Genomic DNA, 20,478 nt, shown 5'->3' with positions numbered 1-20,478 from the left:
AGCCATTCACATGGTCACTGTCTTTCCCGCTAGACACTGCCGGATTACACACACACACAAGGAGAAACAATAGCATTGCCAGGGTCCTTAATAAGACGTGATTTTATTAGGTAATAAGAGAGAGACACAGCAGTGTGTGTTTGCTTATTGAATTATTCAGTGTTATTGTAACAGCGGTCCATAGGGAATGTCACGGCTGCAAAACCAAGGAAAGACGAGCAAGATGATTCAATGCTTCAGAGACTATCCCGCAAAGACATTTACATAATTAACCACCATTAGACATGTATTTTTACAGAATAAATGTAAGTCAATAATTGCCCAAACAGCAGGGGTATTATATTTTTTTCCCTGTTTTTGAATAGTGATTATAATGCATGGACACATCAGCTGGGAGAGTGCAGCACTGAATCAACAGAGACTGATGATAAGTCTGATCAAAACACTCATCCATCATCAGGACAGTATCTCTTTCAGACCTCAGACAGGATGTATGTACATAATATATTTATTCCAGGGGGCACAAACACCCTCTGCATTTACGCAGGTTCATTAAAACTCCTTAAATACAAACAAGAACAAGGTGTTAAATGCTACAGAAAACATAAAGGAAAAGGGAAAGTTAGTCCTTCAAACTGCAAAGGTGCTAATGAACTGCTTATACAATAACTTTAACTTTATAACTTTTAATAAACATCTACTTTGGATCATTCTACAAAAATACACAACATAAACAACAGAGTAAATTAGTGTTAACTAATATGTAATTACTACTACTAATTAGTAAAATACTATTACTAATTTCATCATAATTACAGAGGACATAGGCTTTAAAATGCAGCATTCAGCATTAGTTTAAAGGCTTTTTTTGGTACAATTCTAAGCATTTTCTCTGAGTGAAACAGCTGCAGTTTTTCCCCAGAGACTTTTTTTTTTTTTTTTGGATAATTATATTTAGAATAAACATTTTCTGTGCCTATTGGGAGACTTGTGGCCCTTAAGTGGTTGCAAAACACATTTAATGCCTTTCACAACCATTTAAAGACGAAGAATCTCATGTCAACCCATCATCACTGATCTGACATTTAAATATATCATTTTACCAGGTGTTTTCCTGTTATTTTATGAAAAAAAAATGCAAATGTTCTGGTCATTTTTGCCTAATTTCCTGGTCTATTTTGTGTGCTAATTTCTTTTCTTTCTTTCTTTTTTTTTTTTTTTTTTTTTTTTTAAATAATTTGTTAATTACTTTTTTTATTTGAGTAAATTTGCCAAGGTGTCACAGGGTTAATTGCTTCCTGTTTTATTTATTCATTGATTTTTTTGTCACTATGACACATGAACTTATCTCTTACCTGAGACTCAGCTAAGGAGACACTACACAGTCATGTTCTGTTCTTTTCCCGTCTCATCCTTTCACCACCTTTCATTAAATAATCTTCCTCCATAAGGCTTTTCTACTTTTTTTTTTTTTTTGCTGTTTTTTGACTGACAAAAAAAGTCTACTGCCACTGCAAATATTTACCCACATTTGACAGGTGGTGTGTGCTAATTTGCCACCCTGCATGACACACATTGAGGATTAGGGAGTAACCAATACAGTATACTAGCGTCAGATCATATGGGTTATTCATTAGGGCACCACGGGCAACAATATGTCTTTATGTCACTCTCACAGTGAGTTAGATTACATTGCTAAATTTAGCTGATGGCTGGGCGACACTCTAGCACGAGAGACTTATTGTGAATACATGATGTTCTGACTTTTATCTGAATTTTCAGTACTTCTTAAGCTGTCTGTAGTAAACATATTATGATTAATAAGGCACTGTTAACACCTTTTTAATCTTATCCCCCCCCCCCCACACACACACACACACAAAAAGAAATTCCCTTAATAAATTCATGGATCACTGTGCTTTCATATTACAATACAACATTGTTATCCACAACTACTACAGCTATATTGCCATCAAAGCTGTTGTGTGTGCTCTTCTTTCCGACACTTACTGCTATTATTTGTAAGAACTTTAAACTAAAGAGTACAGAGACAATCCAGAGCAATAAAATGGCAGAAATAATTTGGATTCCAGGATCCACACAGTGTTTGACCTGAGGCTATACTGGCAAAATACATTCTGGTTCCAGTGGGAACCTCGGCATAGGTAGGATGATTAACAAGCACATATGCTGTGTCTCACACCAACTGTTGTTTTCAGTAATTTGTATTGTGAAATGATAAAGAGACGGTGCAACTATCACCACATTGTCTTGCTAATGAATTAGTGTGTGTGCGCTAGAGAGAGAGAGTGGGTGAAGAGGAAAATATGTGAGACACTATGCATTCTCAAGACACACATAAACATTAGTCACAGATACTACATGTGCTTGGTGTACATGGCGCCTGTGAATACCAGTGTGTTTACACCCAGATGGATGAAAATGGGATGTGAAAACGTGCAATGTTGCAGCTGTGTGGCTGCAATGTTGCAATACATGCAAAAGACAAGACAGCACCGAGCAAAATCACAAAGAGATCTTTTGCATGGATTATGGAGATCTTAAAAATGACTGGATAAATGCAATATTCTCAGCAGGGATCCTATATAATCCGGGAATGAGGGGATTAATGAGAACAGCCTGGCAAGACACAACCCGATACTGTTACTATGAGATGGTGCAGCTGTATGTGATCATTTGACACTATGTTGTTGAGCTAAATATATCATTCTTAAACTGTTTCTTTCTTTTCATTTCATTGCAGGCTTTTGTTGTTGTGTGTTTTTAGCTAGTATTGACCGCATTGACTGACGCTTTCTCGGCTAGAAGCGACACTTACACTGAGCTGTTTTCAGCTCAATGTAAGTGTGCTGCTGTGAGAAACAGCTAGTTTATGTCCTTACTTAAATCTATAAATGAAAGTGTAATCAGCACAATGCCTGCAATTGTGTAACTTGCTCTCATAACTTGTATTTATAGAACTGATCATACAAAAGGTTCAGACTCAAACAAAAGGTCAAAGAGGTGGAATTGATACTTGAAGATGTTATATGAGTCAGCTTCACCAACAGAGCTGGCGATGGTCTTCAAATTCACACTAAACTTGTTTTCACTTGCTTTACTATGTTGATCATGTTCTGCCCTATTCTTATTTGTTCATTCAAAACTAAACAGAAATGTGAAATGCATAACTTTGTGTTCTGCAGACAAGACAGTGCCTCCAGACACCAGGCATTAAGAACATGTACAAGTGTTGATGGACTGGGTTAGGTTTGATACTGGCCTTTGATTAAATATCAAATATCAACCTGTCATGTCATTATCTTCATCACAGCTACATAAAAACATAATGGTAGTCTAATAAAAACTTATGGTGGGAAAACTGAATTCTAAGATTTTTCCTGTTGTTTCTCCCAATTTATGCCAGAAGCATGACATGCTGATTGCAGGACATCATCTACACACTTTAGGGGTGTTTTCACACATATTGGTGCACACCAAGGGTGTGCACCAATTGCAGAGATGATACATTGTTTCATTTTTCAGCTCGTACAGTTTGCATTCACACACATTTGTTTTCACTCTGGTCCAAACGCCGCACCACTGGCGGAGCATCATGTTTCCATGACTACTGACCGGAAAAAGAAAGTGCTGTATTGCGTGTATTTGTCACTTTCCGCAAATGATAGAGTTTGAAAATGAAGCATGGCTGCGGCTTGAAAAAAATATGTTGACACACATGATACGCCAAAGTCAAATATCAGCACAACTCAGGAGGAGGCGAGATTAATCCTCCTGAATCATGAGGTCTTCATCATACGCAGATACAGATGAACGACTAGGTAAGTTATGCCTTTTCAACTCAAACTTGTGGAGCACACCATGCAGTTGGGGCGGATCGAGGTCCAGCCGCGTTCACATCACAAACGGTGCACATCAGAGTTTGACTGTAGCTGAACCAAGACCACCTCTTCAGGGCGGTCTTGGTGCACACCTGAGTACGACTGTTGTGTTCACACCGGCCCAAATGAACTACACTCGGGCCCAGAGTTCAACTGGGCCAACCTAAACACTGCCTGTGTGAAAACACCCTAAGAGGCCATGATGTGTGTTTGCATATTGCGAGAGTCTAGGACAAGACAAGGGACTGCTTATAGTCCGGAGTGGGCCCGACTTCAAGATTTTGAAGTCTCGTAGGTCTGGCCTCTTTATCCCACAAGACAGAGAGCCAAATGGATCATCAGCAACAATAAAGACAAAGACACTAATTATGGATCAACAGGCCACCATAAAGAAGAAGAAGAGAAAGCAGAAAAAGAGAACAGGCTCAAGGCGGCTACAGGGTTGGGTTGAATGGATTAACAAAGAGAGCTGAAGGTGAGACAGTTGTAATAAAAGCTGCATTATGCCCTCTGTACAGTAAACAGAGTGATGATGATCATATCCTGCTGCAACCTAATCGGCCAGTGTAACAACTTGCAGCACTCTGGCACAACAAAAGTCACGGCAAAAATCTCAAACAAGTATAAAAGCGGTTCAGATCTGAACCGGACATGTCAGATGATCCAAGACTACATCAGGCTGGCCTTCTCATACTCATTCACTCCAATCGTAACTATATTTTTCATACCATCTGTGAAGCCTGAATCAGCTGTTACATCATACAGCACGGGTCATATTCCCCAGGAATGAACAGCTCTCTGGGTGGGTGGGTGCCTTTTACTGTTGAACCACCCAGGTCCCCTGAATACTGAATTTTTATCAACAAAGCAATGACCACCCTCAATCTATATCAGTGTTTGTATCAGTCTTTGGAAGAACATATTAGTCAAACCCTCAACTGGATGCACTGTAGGTTAAATCTAGCCTGCATCCATCTATTTGTGGATCATCACACCCACATTTTTTAATTATGTGGCAATTCCAACTGCTCTCAGTCCCTGGCACAGATTTGACTGGAATTGAGCGAGATGCCTGATTGGCCAGTCATCAGATTCTTTGATGACGCCTTCACTTTGGATAAGTAAACAAACATGACAATGGCCATGACAAAGAAGACAATGGCTAATTTACTGACAGCATGCTGAAGTTGGTGATTTCTTCTATTCTATTCTATGTCAAGGCATCAATAAATTAAAAGATGAACAATCAGCCAGTCTAAAAGATAGAGACATGGCCAGACCCCACTGAATTACAGCAGTCATGGGGTCCAGGAACCAGACAAGGTTGAATCACTATTGTGTTTAATCAGCTGGTGATAGAGAGTAGCAAAATGGACATTTATGTGTTCTATGGTACTTGCTCAAAAGATATCATGTTTTTCAGACAATATGTCACAGACACTTTGCAATGACCAACTGTAACCAACCTTGAAAAAGGTCATGGTGGATCCGTCCTCCACCACACCATACTCTATCTTGGTCTGCTTGGCCAGGTCATCTGCTGAGTCAATTGGCGACTCCATGCGCTCCACGGTGAGGAAGGCCGCCAGGTTAGCCGTGTAGGAGGAGATGATGATAAGGGTGAAAAACCACCAGATACCTCCTACAATTCTGGTGGAGAGGGCTTTCGGCATGAGCTCAGAGCCTGAACGAGAGGAGCAGAGGGAGGGGTGAGGCCCGGATTGGCCCTGGGCTGGAAGAGGAGCAGCACCCTCTGCATCCGCTGCCTGGATCACACACACTGACACGCACGCACGCACACACTCACTCACTCATTCACACACACAATCACACACATATACACACCATGGGCAGAGTGGGCAGCGCTTGTGGTTGGGGCTGATGAACTGAACTTTATTGCTATGGTGGGGATGTGAATCACACCTGCCCGGGGGTAACTATTCTGTTCGCTTTTAAAGTCTAAAATTGATATGAAAACCTGAATTAGACGTGTTAGTTTCTACAAGGAGTTGCACACATACTTAAAATACCGCATCAATCACCCCGACAGTTTCTATCCATTAGTCTAGGGTGGACTGAAGGACACAAAGCTTCCGTTAATGTGAGCGGTTTCATTCAAGCATTATGCAAAATGTAGACAGAGCATGGAGGAGCATGTGTGCGTGGGTAGAGTGGTAGAGAGAGGTTTGTTGTCCGGGTGAAGGAGGTGGGCCTGGGTTATATCAGGACTATTCTACTCAAGCAGCTTAAGCAATTGAAAGCCGGGATTTTGCACATTCACTCAGAGGCAAAGCCGATAAAGTGTCAGAAAGATAGGAGGTTAAGAACTCTGTGCTCCACTCTCTTTGTGAGAGACTCAATCTACACCCTCAGTTTGCCTCAAAACTTTCTTTCTTTCTTGCAGTCCTCTGAGTGAGCTGTCTAGGAGAGAGAGAGAGAGCAAGCAGGGAAGGACATGACAGCGAACTCCAACTCGATCCCTCCACTATGGATGGGGCAGTGTAGATGGAAGGAGGGAGTGGAGGGGTGCAGACACCTCCATAAGTCCTCCTATTGCGGCTTCACCCAGGAATACATCACGGTTTGGGTTAATTGCTCCTTTGATCAGGATACCTGTCAAGAGATGAGAACACTGACACCAAAATCACCAATGTCCCCAGCAGATCACTGACTGTGATGCTCCATTCTAACACTATAAAGAACGTTTTTAGACATTATATGTCTTTTTCTTGAAATTATCTAACAAAAAAAAATGTGGTTACTAAAAGGTTTGCTGGCTCACCCACATTATGCAACCCACAACGTTCTAAACTGCTCTCAGGGCTGCTCTATGGAGGGTTACGAATGTGCTGCAGCCTTTGTAAAAAGTAGTTCCCAACACTGTACAGAATTATAGTTCTGAACAAATAAAAACATCAAACTGATACACACAATTGTTCTGAGAGTTTCCCATTTTCAAAAAGTAGACACATTTACAATGAGAGTTACCCAGCTGCAGCACAAGGACATGTGTCTTGTCACTAAAGCTGGTGGTGTTCCATATACAATTATAAAGGGGTGAGGATCAACATTTTATTACAGCTTGGGTTGAAAAATACCAAACCTATTCTTTAACATACACTATAATGAGTGATAGCAAGCACCATGCTAACACTTTTATATACACTGTTGAGTGATAGCAGGGTCTATGCACTTTACAACACTAGCAGGTTTGAGTGATAGTAAGCCGCTAGCACTCTCTCAAAAGGGAGTCTGTGGGAACTTGTAGCAGCTCTGAGTAACAGGCCCTGTTCCCAGCAGCCATTTTGACATCAGATAGCAGGTAAACACAGGTGTTACTGCTGATGCTGGCTCTAAGGCTCTGTTATGGCCAAACAGAGCCAGGGCCCTGCTGTTGTTCATGTGGGGTCACTGGAGGGGCTCACTTAAAATGGAACACAACCACAATTAATGTTATTAGCAGTTAAATGTGTTCACCCTGCTTTTTCATGCCAAAATGGCTGCCGTGAAAAAAAGGCTATTTTAAATGACAAGTGGCTGAGTCTCAGTTTTGCATTGACCAGTGACCCAGAGTACCCACTTTTCATTTGTCATACCAGATAGTTAACTGCAGTGCATTGCGTTCACTTGGAATCCCAGGTTTATAATAGTTAAATTATTCCATTAGGCTGAAGCAGAACATTTCCAATTAACACTGCTGTTTCCTGAGCTAGCTGCATCACACAGCCAATGCAGATGTGCATTTTGCCTGCCACTATAATGCTGATTCTCATTTGATCATGCCATACATTTGGTCTGTACTGTAGACTCATCACGTATTCATGGATGAAACTTTTTTCTCAGTGTTAGCATGGAGCACCAGAGCCGGCAATGTATTTGGATTGATTTGGATGCATTTGGAATGATTTTGATGCCTGTGTAGTATCATCATGTAACATCTAGGTTGACCAATGATGCAATCGCCCCAAAAAACTGGGTGTGTTCCTTTAACCTCTCATTAGCCACCAGCCAGCCACACTGTCAGACATGGCTCAACCACGACATCAAAGTCACCCAGAACGGCCACCAGCCACCCACTTTGCCCATTCATCAAACCACACCAAAGAACAAAAATCACAATAACAGGCACAAAAACAGATACATATTCATCATTATTGCAACTGTAATATTAGCAGTGGGTTCTGCTAATGCTGTTGATTGTGACCCATAGCCAGCTATCAGATGCGGGTTTGTTTGAAAGTGGAACCTTTTTACCAGCTCAGAGCTTCTTACCCCGTTTCACCTCAGAAACCAGAAAAGAAAAAGAGGACCGATCCGCACAGAGGGGTGAGTCGATCCCAAACAGAACCTGGTTGGGGCTGACTGTCATGTACCCAAGGTATCGTCATGACCAAACAGCACATCCCACAGTTTTCTGGGGGGCAGGGCAAGCCGCTGGGCAGGGGAGCCTCTCTACAGTGTAGACCAGCACGGTGCCATGCAGACACAGTGTGTTCCTCCAGTCTAACCCCATGGCCTTCTGACCCTCAGCCACATCTTCTCAACTGGTCAGCCCTACGTATCCTTTTCATCTAAACAACACTATTTATACTGTACTACACTAACACACATGATGCTCACAGAAATCCTAACCAACTAGTTGTAAGTTAGTTGCATAAACATGCGAATTTGAAAAAAAAATCTGACTTATGCCTCTATCATGTTGTTTGGAAGGTTTGTAAAAGGTTTTGTTTCCTGGGTTTGTAGGGGAGTACAGGGCATGGGAATGGCTACACTGACACGTTATTTGTGACTTAAGATTCAAATGTATCAAAACCTGTGAAGAAAAATCACTCAGTCACTAATTATGGGATATTATCAAGCATGCAGAATAAGTAAGTTATAGCATGCAACCAGCCAACCAGAGCTTACATTATGAGCTATTAAATTCTTTCTAGGGAAGTGTGAGATCTCCGCACCCTTGCAGTAGCATCATTAGTTATAGCATCTGTTGTACTGTCTGTGCTCCATTCCACTGACGAGATGCAAGGCAGACACAGGCCATAGAGATCATGCTCTCCAGACCCTAAACGTCATCGCTATCTGTTTCAAATATGTTGCATTGCCCATTGCTTAGTCAAAAATGCTAATGACAAAATGCAACATATCTCCATCTTAAATGACCATTCCAGTGATTTTGAGTGTTTGGCTCATTTACTATAATTTCCCCACATTTTACATTGCAACGAACCATTGTGCAAATCAAGTAGGTGTACTAAAGATTTTACAACATATAATAAAAAAAATCCCTCCATTTGCAAATGTGAATTTTTGGTTTAAACAGTCACCTTATAATGTTGTGCCTCTGCGGTGAACAAAGTTTAAAGCACAGAACTGATAATTGGCTGTGTAAAGCAAATCTTTCCCTGGACCATTTCGCTCCGTCCAATTTCAAGTCATCCAAACACGACAGTGCTGTTGCTTTTAGGAAACCTAATGCAGACAACTTCATTACAGTGATGGAAACGAGAAAGTTTAAAGTCTCTGAAAGTTCATTTTCATATTGTAAAGGAAGGAAAAATATGAAAAATATGCCTTGCATTGTGTAGATATTGGGCTAAACATGCAGAATCACTGGTATGGTCCTTTAACATGCAGTCCAGTCAGAACATTGAATTGTCTAAATTATATGATTACAATGTATGAAGATGTGGTTTTCATAACGTTTCATTTTGACATTTCTTGTTTAAATCTAAAGACAGAGACTAGTTGAGAAGATATGGCATCAGTTTGGCAGAAGACAATAAAACTGGACAGAGGCAGGCTAAGAGATAGCGCACTGCTGAGTTCTCATTCTCATTCAGTCTCACACGTTTTCCCCGTCTCAGTTACTCTGGCATGGATACACTTACCTGTTGAGATAGCTGTGAATAGGCTGGGAGAGGAATGAGGAGGAGGAAGGAGGGAAGGGAGGAGTAGCTAGGGAGCAAGGAGGAGGGGAGCATGCAGGAGCACCTTGCTCTGCTATCCTCATTCACTGAATCACATCACTCAAATCCCAAGACACACCCGGCCCATCCTGTTGGACCCACGCTACTAGGAAGCATCTAGCTACATGCACAGAGGCCCCCATGCATGGTCACGGGCCTGGTAAAGAGCAAGGTTGACCCCCAGCAAAAAAGTGGGACTTGTGCTATAAAGGGGGGCAGGCAGAGGCGTCTACCTTGCTGCATGAGAGCTCCAACTCCGAACCAGAAACTATTTAGCAGGGTGAAATTGTTTTCCACTACATCCGAGTCAGGGTTGCAAGGGTGGGGGTTATACCACTCGTAGGGACTAAACCTGTGACAATTAACAGAGAACACACATACACATACACACACACACACACACACACACACACACACGCACACACACATATATACATGTTTACTGCAGTTGCATTATGAAACAAGAGCAGACAGTTTAAGAGACCAACAGTAGCCGTCCTACCTGGGGAGACAGGGAAGAGAAAACAAAGGGTTAGTCATTCATGTCCAGAGATGAGACACCGTGCACCATCTACTGCAAGTCATGCTAGAAAACATTTCCCAAATCAATAAGCATTGCTATGCTATCATGTACATATCTCAGCTTGTTATGCTGTTAATTGGATTAGTAAATTAAGAGTTCATTACATGAATTAAAATGTTGATTAGGATTTCTTCACTGAATAACCCATTAGTCAAAATAAAGCATCAAAAAATGGTTTAAGACGTTGCTCCTCTCAATCTCTCTCTTCTGTTTTCAATTTTAATAATACACAATACTTTGGGAATGGGCTCGAATTATACCACTCATATTGCAAAAGCGACTCTTCATGTGGGCACGCTGATATCAAAGGCAATTCCCTCCATAATTTAATCGATGGGGTCTGAAAATAACTTCATTGTCAGTTGAGAAAAGAACTAATAATCCTTATAATCGTGGAAGAGCATTAATATTCAGCAGATCAAACGGTTCATTCCCATCATGCCCACGCCGGCTTCAGTACTCCCCCTCACTCTACACACTCCTCAAGCAAAGAGATTTCTCATTTATTCATGTTAAATAAAAGTGACATTACATTAGTAAAGGTTGATTGGTCTACAATTAAGCATCCTGACCTGATTTGGTTTGTGCTGGAGTAGGGGAATCAGGGCCCTATCTTCACTCAAGCTGTTTAACAGACACAAGGGTTTGACTAATCAAATTGCAATGCATAATGTAGACTTGCTTCAGTTTAAGCCTGTTATTGCACTCAAAGTCACAAGCGATAACCTAGTGTGGCTGTAACATCTGCATAGAGGATAATGTGGATGAAAGTGCCACACTGCCACGTGTCAAAATTGTGATCCATTGTCCTCTGGCTGGAATACAGTGTTGAATGCACACTGCCATACATGAAGATGTATTGCTGTATCGATAAAATGACAGCGTCATAACTGCACCTTGTCACTGACTAATGGGCTTTGTCATTATAATGTGGTTAGTGCACAGTGTTGCTTTTTGCCCCCACAACGCTCTGGAGGATATACTCTGGAATAGCTCAAGGACCTCTCAATGTCCGCCCCCGATTTGTGCTTTAAGACAAGCTTTGGCCTTAAATCAATCTGTCCGCTCACTCAATTTGCTCCAGATTTGCTTGCTTGTCAATTTGCAATGCCAAATTGAGTTCAGCTGAACTGCGACCTTGCCAAGACGTATGTGACTAGCGCCCCCAATCCCTATGCAGAGGTCTCTGAGCGCGTTTCCTCCGATCATGCACCGAAAAGCCAATTACCACTCGCCATGAACATGGATGAGCAAAGTTGTCATCGGCGCTGTGCTGGAGCATGGGAGTGGAGGGCAGAGCTGGAGCAGAGGGACTGGCTATAGGAATGGTGGGGGGTAGGGGTGGGGGGGTTGGTTGGTACCATGGGAATACTAAAACAATCCCGTTTGTAGGAGACAACACAGCTTAACCTGTCTCTCAGTGTAGCACCGTTTGCTGTCATTTTGATCCAATTACACTGCCCTTACGTTATCTCAGGTCATCTGTGCTGCAGAGGGAGAAACTTTGAGCAAGGTCAGCGCAGAGATAAGCACAGAAAGAAAAGCAGGGAACTCACCAGCAGGCCAGAAACAATGTGAGGCTTTTATCTTTCTATGGGGGCAGGGTCATCCCACAGAAAACTCAGCTGATGATACGCTTGATAATGCCAATGTCAGGAGGGATGAATCAACAGAGGGAGAATGGTCCTGTTGCTCTCTGTTGCAAGTCTCCACATGAATCCCAAACAATCAAAAAGCTCCACTGTTTCAAACTCTGCTGTTCACATTAGGATTAGACTGGTATATCGAGCTGATATCAAACATGAGCCAGTCATTTGGGTCATCTCTGATGTGATGGAGGTTCCTCCATGAGAACAGCTACAGTCTTGAAAACCTGCACAGTTTCTGTGTGCATTATATTTATTCATCGAGTTGTTCAGTTATGTTTTATTATAAATCAGTTCTTCATATAAAGAAAGAAAAGTAGGTTGTATATCCTTAAAGGGATAGTTCACCTATTACAAAAAGAAAAATAATAATAATGTGAAATAATGTGAATTTTTTAAAAATTGGTGAGCTATCCCGCTAATGAGCTGCTAATCATAACATAATTTCATTGGTCACTAAGCATAAAATAATTTAATTGGAGTTTCAATGGAGGGTTTTAATGTCCCACAGTGACATGGATGCTGCTGCAAAAGTTTTTCCCATGTCAAAATGAAAATAGTCAATGATATTGAATATCAGCACAAAATATCAGCCACTATCAGCAACTTCAGTCTAAAAGTAACTGTATCAGCTCACTAAGAACCATAGCCAAACTAGTACGATGCTAGTTTACATGCTTAAAGCATCACTGAGAGGTTCACACAATTCCTCAGTGATGCTTTCAGGATCCAAGTCTTGACAAGATTTCAATAAGCACTTATCTCCAACCTCATGCTTCTATAAGCAGAGGTAAACTGCATGGAATTCAGAAGAGAAATTCACTCTGCATTCTCCCACAGAGAACATGTGACGAGGGACGTGCCTTTAATATGAGCGTGCAGTTACCAAAGGCAGTTTATTCAAAGACTGAGGACAGGCGGCTTATTGCTACACTTTGATGTGAGGGAAGGACTTTGCTGAGAGAGATGTTCTAGTTTTGAGCAGCAAAGGCGAGAACTAGACGTCAATATCATGAGTCATAATTATTTGCAGAAAAAGAGAATATTCTGTGCAAACGTTCTGATAGATTATCGTCACTAAGCATTGCCTGTGCTTTTCAGTTATCTTACAGAAATTTGCTTAATGCGGAGGATGCAGGGAATTTGATTCCCCAAAGTGTAACAAGGTGATAATGCACAGGCTTCAGCGGAGGTGTGATGTACAATAGAGATTTTTTTTTTTCAGCTGTTTCATCACCTGTTTTACAGAGAAGCAGCAGGGGTATGGATGCTATTAGAGGAAACATAAAAGCAAAAACAACCACTAACATTAACAACAGTAACCAGTGGAATGAGGAGAGGTGGCTGTGCAACAGAGTAATTATGTGGTTTTTACTGTGCACCCATGTGAAATAGGCCTAAATATGACTACTATTAGTTACCGAAGGGCAGTGTAACTCCTGCACTTTGTATGTCATCAGTCCAGCATTCAGTCTCAATCACTATCCTTCTCTGTCAGTCTCACTCATACAAACGCTCAGTCACACAGTACAATACGAACACAAGCATACATAGATAAAATGTATAATGTGTACACACACATATAAATATATATAAAAAAGCACAGTGAGCTAATCCCTTTTATGTTAAGTCTTGCCTTTCAGATTTGTATTTCTAGACAGTCTGGTCTCGCAAAATTTTGTGAAATGAGCACAATGTGCATGCAAATAACATGCTCTGAGAATGAAAAGTGCAAGAAAAATGTTTCCCCGCCATGAGAGGATTACATGAAGGAGACACAACTACAAACTGGAAGTAGTTTGTGTGGAAATAGTGTGGTGGAAAGTAAGGGGGTGGGATATGGGTGTAGACCTTCAGCTCGACACACCAGGCGCAATTCAGTTTTCTAGTGGGAGTGAGTGCAAAGTTTCATTTTCACAAATTTAAAAAATATATATATTTTATTTTAACCATGGCCTAAAAATTGATCTCATCTCTGCCAAGTTATTTTAAGTTGTCTAAACCAAAACCAAATTTTTAGTTGCCTATCCTAACCTTAACCAAAGTTGTTTGAGTTTCCTAACCTCGACCCTAGCCTCACAAAAGTTGTATTACTTGCTTAAAATTGACTAGCTAGCTACCCTAACCAGCCAAAGTTGAGTTGTTGTCACATAATCCTTTTGCTGTGGAGGAATCATCATATTACTCATATCTACAACATGAAATCTGCGTTTCAGAGTTTGCGCTCATTTTACCAAATTTTGTGAGACTGAATTGTGTGAGACTATACAGTAAAAGCATGCAACTACAGCCCGGCATGCATTTGTGTATACAGGAGAAAAAAAGGAGTAGAGTGAGGGGGAAATTTGTACACTTACCCAAAGACTTACTTATTGTGATAATAAATAAACATAGGTGCATATTCTGAACCAACTTAGATGACAGTTGCCGCTTTTTATTTTCGTATGTGATCATATCGCCAGTAACATTAGAAAATACATGTGCATTAACTGTAAAACTGTTGGGTCACAGCTGCAACTGAGCTGATGTATCCCAAAAGTTTTAGAGTTAACATGAACTTTTCTTTCTCTTTTTCTTCACCATGCTTCAAACACTAGCCACAGGCAACAGCCACTAGATCAAGCGTGTGATCCATCAAAAACATTGCCCTAGTTTCAACAACTGAAAGGATCAGTCTGAACAAAGGCACCAAAAGATAGACAACCAGTACAAACAGTGAATTGTATCATTTCAGCTGTCTAAGCACCACTGATGTGAGTTGCAGAACAATGCTAATCTAAACAGTTGATGAACACAAGAGCAATAAACATAATTAGAAGACATACAATTATCATCATAAACTTCAATACGATCATGTGACAAAGGATGTTACACTATAACTCAAATGTTGCAACATTATGTTACCGTTGCAACAGAAACACAATAATCTAAGGGCAAAAACAAACAAACGTGGCAATAGCTAAGAGGCCATGGAAAACCATGTCCACAAAATGAAATGGTTGATCCACCATGGACTACATACAAAAGGGCATCCAAGTTTAAGAAAGGGTCTAGCTTTGAAAAGTCCCAACAACAATAGAACACAGTAGAAACTCCTGTGAAACTCTGATGCAATGCAAATGACCTAACCCTAACCCTAAGTGCCACTGAATGGATGGAGTACCAAGAACTTTAGCATGGGTGCTCCCAGAGTTTAGGTGGGCAGTCACTTCCCATTGAGGACTGAGAGTGAGCACATAAACACTGCAGGGTTACATTTAACCAGCAAAGAAAAACAAATCATACCTCTGTTCAGCCAAAAAAACTTTTGGTTCTTGAGTCCATTCTGTTTGGGATTCTTGTAACTATGGTGCCAACTAAGGAACCAGCCTGTGTTTGCACCAGTTTGGAGTGGGACCATTATGATAGAGGTGTCACTAGGTCACTGGCCAATGTGGCTGAATTGAGCCCCATTCTGCTGGTTTGCTAGACTAGGACCCAGCACACCATGAAGGCGTTCATAATACTTCATATCACCCCACTATTACCAGGTCCTTTTTGGAGTCTCTGTACTACATCATTTTTTTTAAACTTGTTGATAATTTGGTCCTAGGTGTTAACAAACCCAGGCTTCACCAACTCTTAAGCAATTTCAAGACATAATTTAGTTTTTCTAGTACTCTCTTCCATCTTTTCCTGATATTCAGGAGATGTCCAACTTGAAAGTAATAGTATTGTTTATTCAATACACCACTGCTCTTCAGTTTCCTGTACAGTAATACATGCCCACTGTCGTTGTCATCATGGCTCCCACTTCAGGTCCTATTATTTTTTGGTTCCAGCTGGAAACGAGCTTCTTGGGGTCTGAACTGATTTCGTTTTTGGTCAAAATGCTGAGAGCGGTTCAAAATTAGGTTCAAAAACCAGAATGGAAACAGTTCCTTGTTGAAAAGGCCTTACAGTGAACTTGTGGACAAGTGAACTTGTTATACTTGGTAGGAATCACATCCTGCAGAGTTGTGATGCATTGATTACAGTTATGTCTGTGGGCATCCTGAATAATTCATTTTGAGGGACTGGGTCATAAAAATCAACATTCTGATTAATAGCAGATTGCGGTTGCAAGTTGCTGGTGGGTGAATTAAAACATCATTAATGAGGGAAATATTAATTACATTCTCTAAAATGTGAACATATTGTAAGCGTTTTTGTCAAATGGGTGGGTGCAAGTCTCTAAATCTAAGAAAACAATTAATTCTCTTGGCCGTCCAGAACACATGGTTTGCCATTCCTGTGCTGAAGGGAATCAAACCTGACGGGAATCAAACCACTAATCTTTGTAGCATTTGTACCATACACCACCTGAGGAGCTACAGAACAGCAAGGTTCCCACTATAGCCTCAATGTAAAATACCAAAATTGATAAATGATTAAAGCAAAGCACTTCAGCTTCCTGAAAAATGTTTTTCCCTCTGGGTTTGTTAATGTTTTCTTACAGGGGTGAACATTTGGGTTCCAGAGCAGTGGGCACATTTTGGCCAACTTGACTCTGAAAAGTCCAAAATCACTGAACCACTCAAATCGAGCATTCAAGATCTTTAACTTGGGGCAGCCCTGACAGTTTATCCCAATACTCACATGAGAGGTGAAAATGCAGGTGAGAAGGGACTATTTCTTTGAGAAAATGGAGAAAAACAAGGAACTGCTTGCTGTGCAGGTGGTTTGTGCACTAATTTAGCTAAAAAAAAAAAAAAAAAAAAAAACTGAAGACAAAGAGAATTAAACTCAGAATATGGAGAAGAAAACAAATGAAATGATTTGGACAGCAATAGGGCCGTCTGTCCATTAGAGAGACAAATCTCAGATAATAGTTAAGTGAAATGCTTACCTGTAGCCTCCCAGCTACAAGCTGGGCAGGACAGATTTGCTTTCACCCTCAAACCCACTGATTGGCTATTGCTCATTGGCTGGGCGATATATTGATAATATATTGATATTGTAATATGAAACTGGATATTGCCTGGGATTCTGGATATCATATGTCATTGTATGGTGTTTAAGAAAGTATCTTTTCCTTGTTTTAAAAGTTGCATTACAGGAAAGGGATGTGATTTTATGAACTTATTAGACTGTTCAAGCTGTTATGTAATTTGTTTCTAGAGGCTTGGCCTCTAGAAACAAATTTCATAGTGACTAATTGTCATCCCTACAATGCTGTCACAATATCATATCATGGTATTGGGTGGAAGATACTGTGATATCTGATTTTGTCAATACCCATGTTATAGATCCTGCTTGTTTTAGATCCCTCAAACCATCAGAGCATCTCAACTTTTGTGGGAATAGTTTCAAAGATGCTTGAAAATGTTGGGGTTACTGGGAGACCTCAAAAACTGGGTCAGAGTATATCTCTGAACTGACTTAAAGAGTATTGGCAAGGGTCATGAGTGTTCATTTTGTTTCATATCTCAAAAATTTGTCTAGGAGAGGAAAATCAGACCTAAAGTTATGGAGTCTGAGCCTGCCTTCAGTGTGTTCACACCACAGACACAGAGTAGTTTATTTGATCTCCGTTCTCTTGATTTTATCTGTTTGAGCAGGTGAGAAAATAACCATGTCTGACAATGCTTGTCTTGGTCCTTCTCCCAAGCTTCAGTGAGGCTTGCTTGTAGTGAGCATGTAATCTGAACCAAGTACAGGAACAAATCCGAAACACAAGACTTTTTGGGTATAAAGAGACACTGACATCTGATAGCCAGCACCTGGAAGGGCTAGCACACCAAAAAACTGGACTAATGCTCATTCTCAGCTATGTCCTCATGTGGTCGTAAAAGATATGAACACCAGAGAGGGCATATGAAAGGGACAGTTCACTCATTTTGAAAAATGTGATGTTATTCCACTTCCCCCTCTAGCTGTTCTGTAGGGCAGTAGTGGTGCTGTCTTCCTCTCATTGTTACTGGAGTGCTGGATACTGGCTGGATGATCCAAATGCTAACTGTTAGCCTCCTGCCATTGAGATGGACTTCCCCCCAGCTAACATTCTTCAAAATAACCACCTTCATGGGGTTAGTGTGAGTTTGATGATGTGTTGCAGAATTTTTATAGCCCTAAATAACATAAGAAATGTTGCCAGATGGCCCTGCCGTGGCAAACATGTCTGTATTTTCACCTGTATTTCATCACCTGTAATTTTCGCACATTTGGCAGCATTTGCTTGAAGAGTTTCTTTTTTTCTCACAGTTTCTCTGCGACACCTTTGCGTTTTCTCTCCATCTCAGTAGACCCTATGAGACAACGTTCGACCCACGTTGCACTGCACACCGGCTCACCGAGCCACAGGCTCATGACATGATTGGGCCAGCCCCGTGTCAGTGAAGAAAAATAACCAATGGGCTGCAGAGCAGCGTGTCTCAAGGGCCGGCCCGGTGGTTAGTAAATAAATTCTTGCAATGACTGTATTTGCTGAAATCATCATGCAGGCCGGACCAAACTACGCAAAAGGGGTTGTTTAGCAATGTGACTGGGCCAGCCCAGTGTCAGTCGGGCCACTGATCTACTGGTTATATGGCCGGTCAGATATTTAAATAATAATTTTAAAAAAAGTGTCGGGGGACTGTCGGCCCGCATAGCACATCGGCCTACCAGGCAAATGCCCGGTGTGCCTGATGGCCAGTCCACCCGTGGTCCTCAGTTATGGTGGCTACAGGAGGAGGCTAACAGTTAGCATTTGGAGCATCCAGCCAGCACCACTACTGTCCTACAGAACAGCTGGGGAATAACCAATCAAAATAACAACAACAACAACAACAACAATAATAACAATAACAATAATATCTTTTATAATATTTATAATATCTTTTTTTCCAAAATGGGTGAACTATCCCTTTAAAGCAAAGAGTGCCGACAAGTCTGTCATGCTAAGCTAATGTTATAGGAACTGGAATCACACCAAACTCTCTAGCCTGGCAGGATGACAGGCTACCAAAACTCTGTCCAATAAACAAGCTTCTAGGGAGTCTATGCCACTTTTATGTACAAACCCTGGCTCACTTGCAATTGCAAAACATCAACAAAGCAAACTTTTCCACTTTAGTTCAGAGCAGAGACAACAAACTATAGGTGTGATCGCACCCTTACCTTCCACAAAGCGAGTTTATCAGGAACTGTTGTAAACACGAGCGTATTACTGTGTCACCCCATGTTTGAAGCAAGGTGAGGAAAACACGAGAAAAGAAAAGACAGCACAGACTCTGAGACACTGGGGACAGTGAGGGAAAGGTGGGAAGAGGGGCAGCAGCCGTTCACATCGAGGCGGACACATCACACACGCGCGCACACACACACGCACACACACCCATACACAGTCTTTCTCTTTCATTCGTTCAGACATACACACACACACACAATCCTGAAACGGCTGATATAACTTATCTGCTCAAAAGGTTTGTGTTGTTGTGTATTTCTGTGTCTCCTGAGGGTTTTTTTTTTTTTACTGATATGATATGTGTGCAGACACAGGCCAGGAATAACTTAGCAGCCTTTCCAAGTGCCAATCTGGAAAAAATCTAATTAAACCAGAGAGGGAAAAAAAAGGATTGTTTGCAAAAATTAATCAAATTGAAAAAAACAGTGAAATATCCTTGTGAGCATTTATGGTTAACGCACATTAAAAGATTAAGATGATGTTGTCAACTCCGGGCTAAAATACATGACCATTGATTAGTGTCAGTTTTGTCACTGAGTTTTGAGCTTTAACCACAAGCAAGTCGTGTGTGCTCAGGACGCTGAGGCTGTAATTACAGACATTAGCCTGGTGTTAGTCAGATGGGCGAGGCTGAGCGATGGCAGCGTAGCATGTGTCTGACTGCATGTGAAGCTGTGATCTGGAAGTGACATGTTACCTGGCTATGACAAACAGCACACAACTGACACCCAAGTAAGCCAGCAGAATATACATCCAGATATCAGGCGAGAGGGGGTTGAGGAAGGAGAAGACCCCAGGGTTGGTCCCGTTGGGCTTGCGGTACAGTATACTTATCCCCAGCGTCATGAAGGGCTTGGAGAAGTCGATGACCCTCTCGCGCACGTATGTGATGGCTAGGGGAGCCACTGCAAGATCAGCTCTCTGTCAACAGCAAACATAAAAGGGAAGAGGGATAGGCCATAAGTCAGGGGCAGAGGAAGCATTTAGAGGCAATCAAATTAAGAAAACAGGGTCTTTACACACCACAGAGTCTGTCCCAAGGCACTTAGCGAGAAATTTAAAGCCCCCTTTTTCTCTCTGCTCGTCAAGCACACTCTCCTTGATAAAACTCATAATTTCCCTCTGTGGAATCTTAACCAAAGCATTCATTTATTTTCTCTACCCACCCACTTTTTCCTTCTCAGGGTGGTGG

General features: G+C 41.3%; 1 protein-coding gene across 1 annotated transcript in view; it reads right to left on the bottom strand.

Moving 5' to 3' along the window:
• Window positions 1-20,478, bottom strand: part of LOC115373660 (glutamate receptor, ionotropic, kainate 2) — a 233,538-nt gene that overhangs the window by 44,391 nt on the left and 168,669 nt on the right. The window contains exons 12-14 of the mRNA XM_030072153.1: window positions 19,984-20,207; window positions 10,105-10,223; window positions 5,369-5,586 (exon numbers count right to left, since the gene is read on the bottom strand). Coding sequence (XP_029928013.1) covers window positions 5,369-5,586; window positions 10,105-10,223; window positions 19,984-20,207 — 561 coding nt within the window. The remainder of the gene's footprint in view (window positions 1-5,368; window positions 5,587-10,104; window positions 10,224-19,983; window positions 20,208-20,478) is intronic.

This window comes from Myripristis murdjan, chromosome 16, assembly GCF_902150065.1.
Source record: "Myripristis murdjan chromosome 16, fMyrMur1.1, whole genome shotgun sequence".
Classification (NCBI taxonomy): Eukaryota; Metazoa; Chordata; class Actinopteri; order Holocentriformes; family Holocentridae; genus Myripristis; species Myripristis murdjan.
This window is presented reverse-complemented; position numbering and strand designations above follow the sequence as displayed.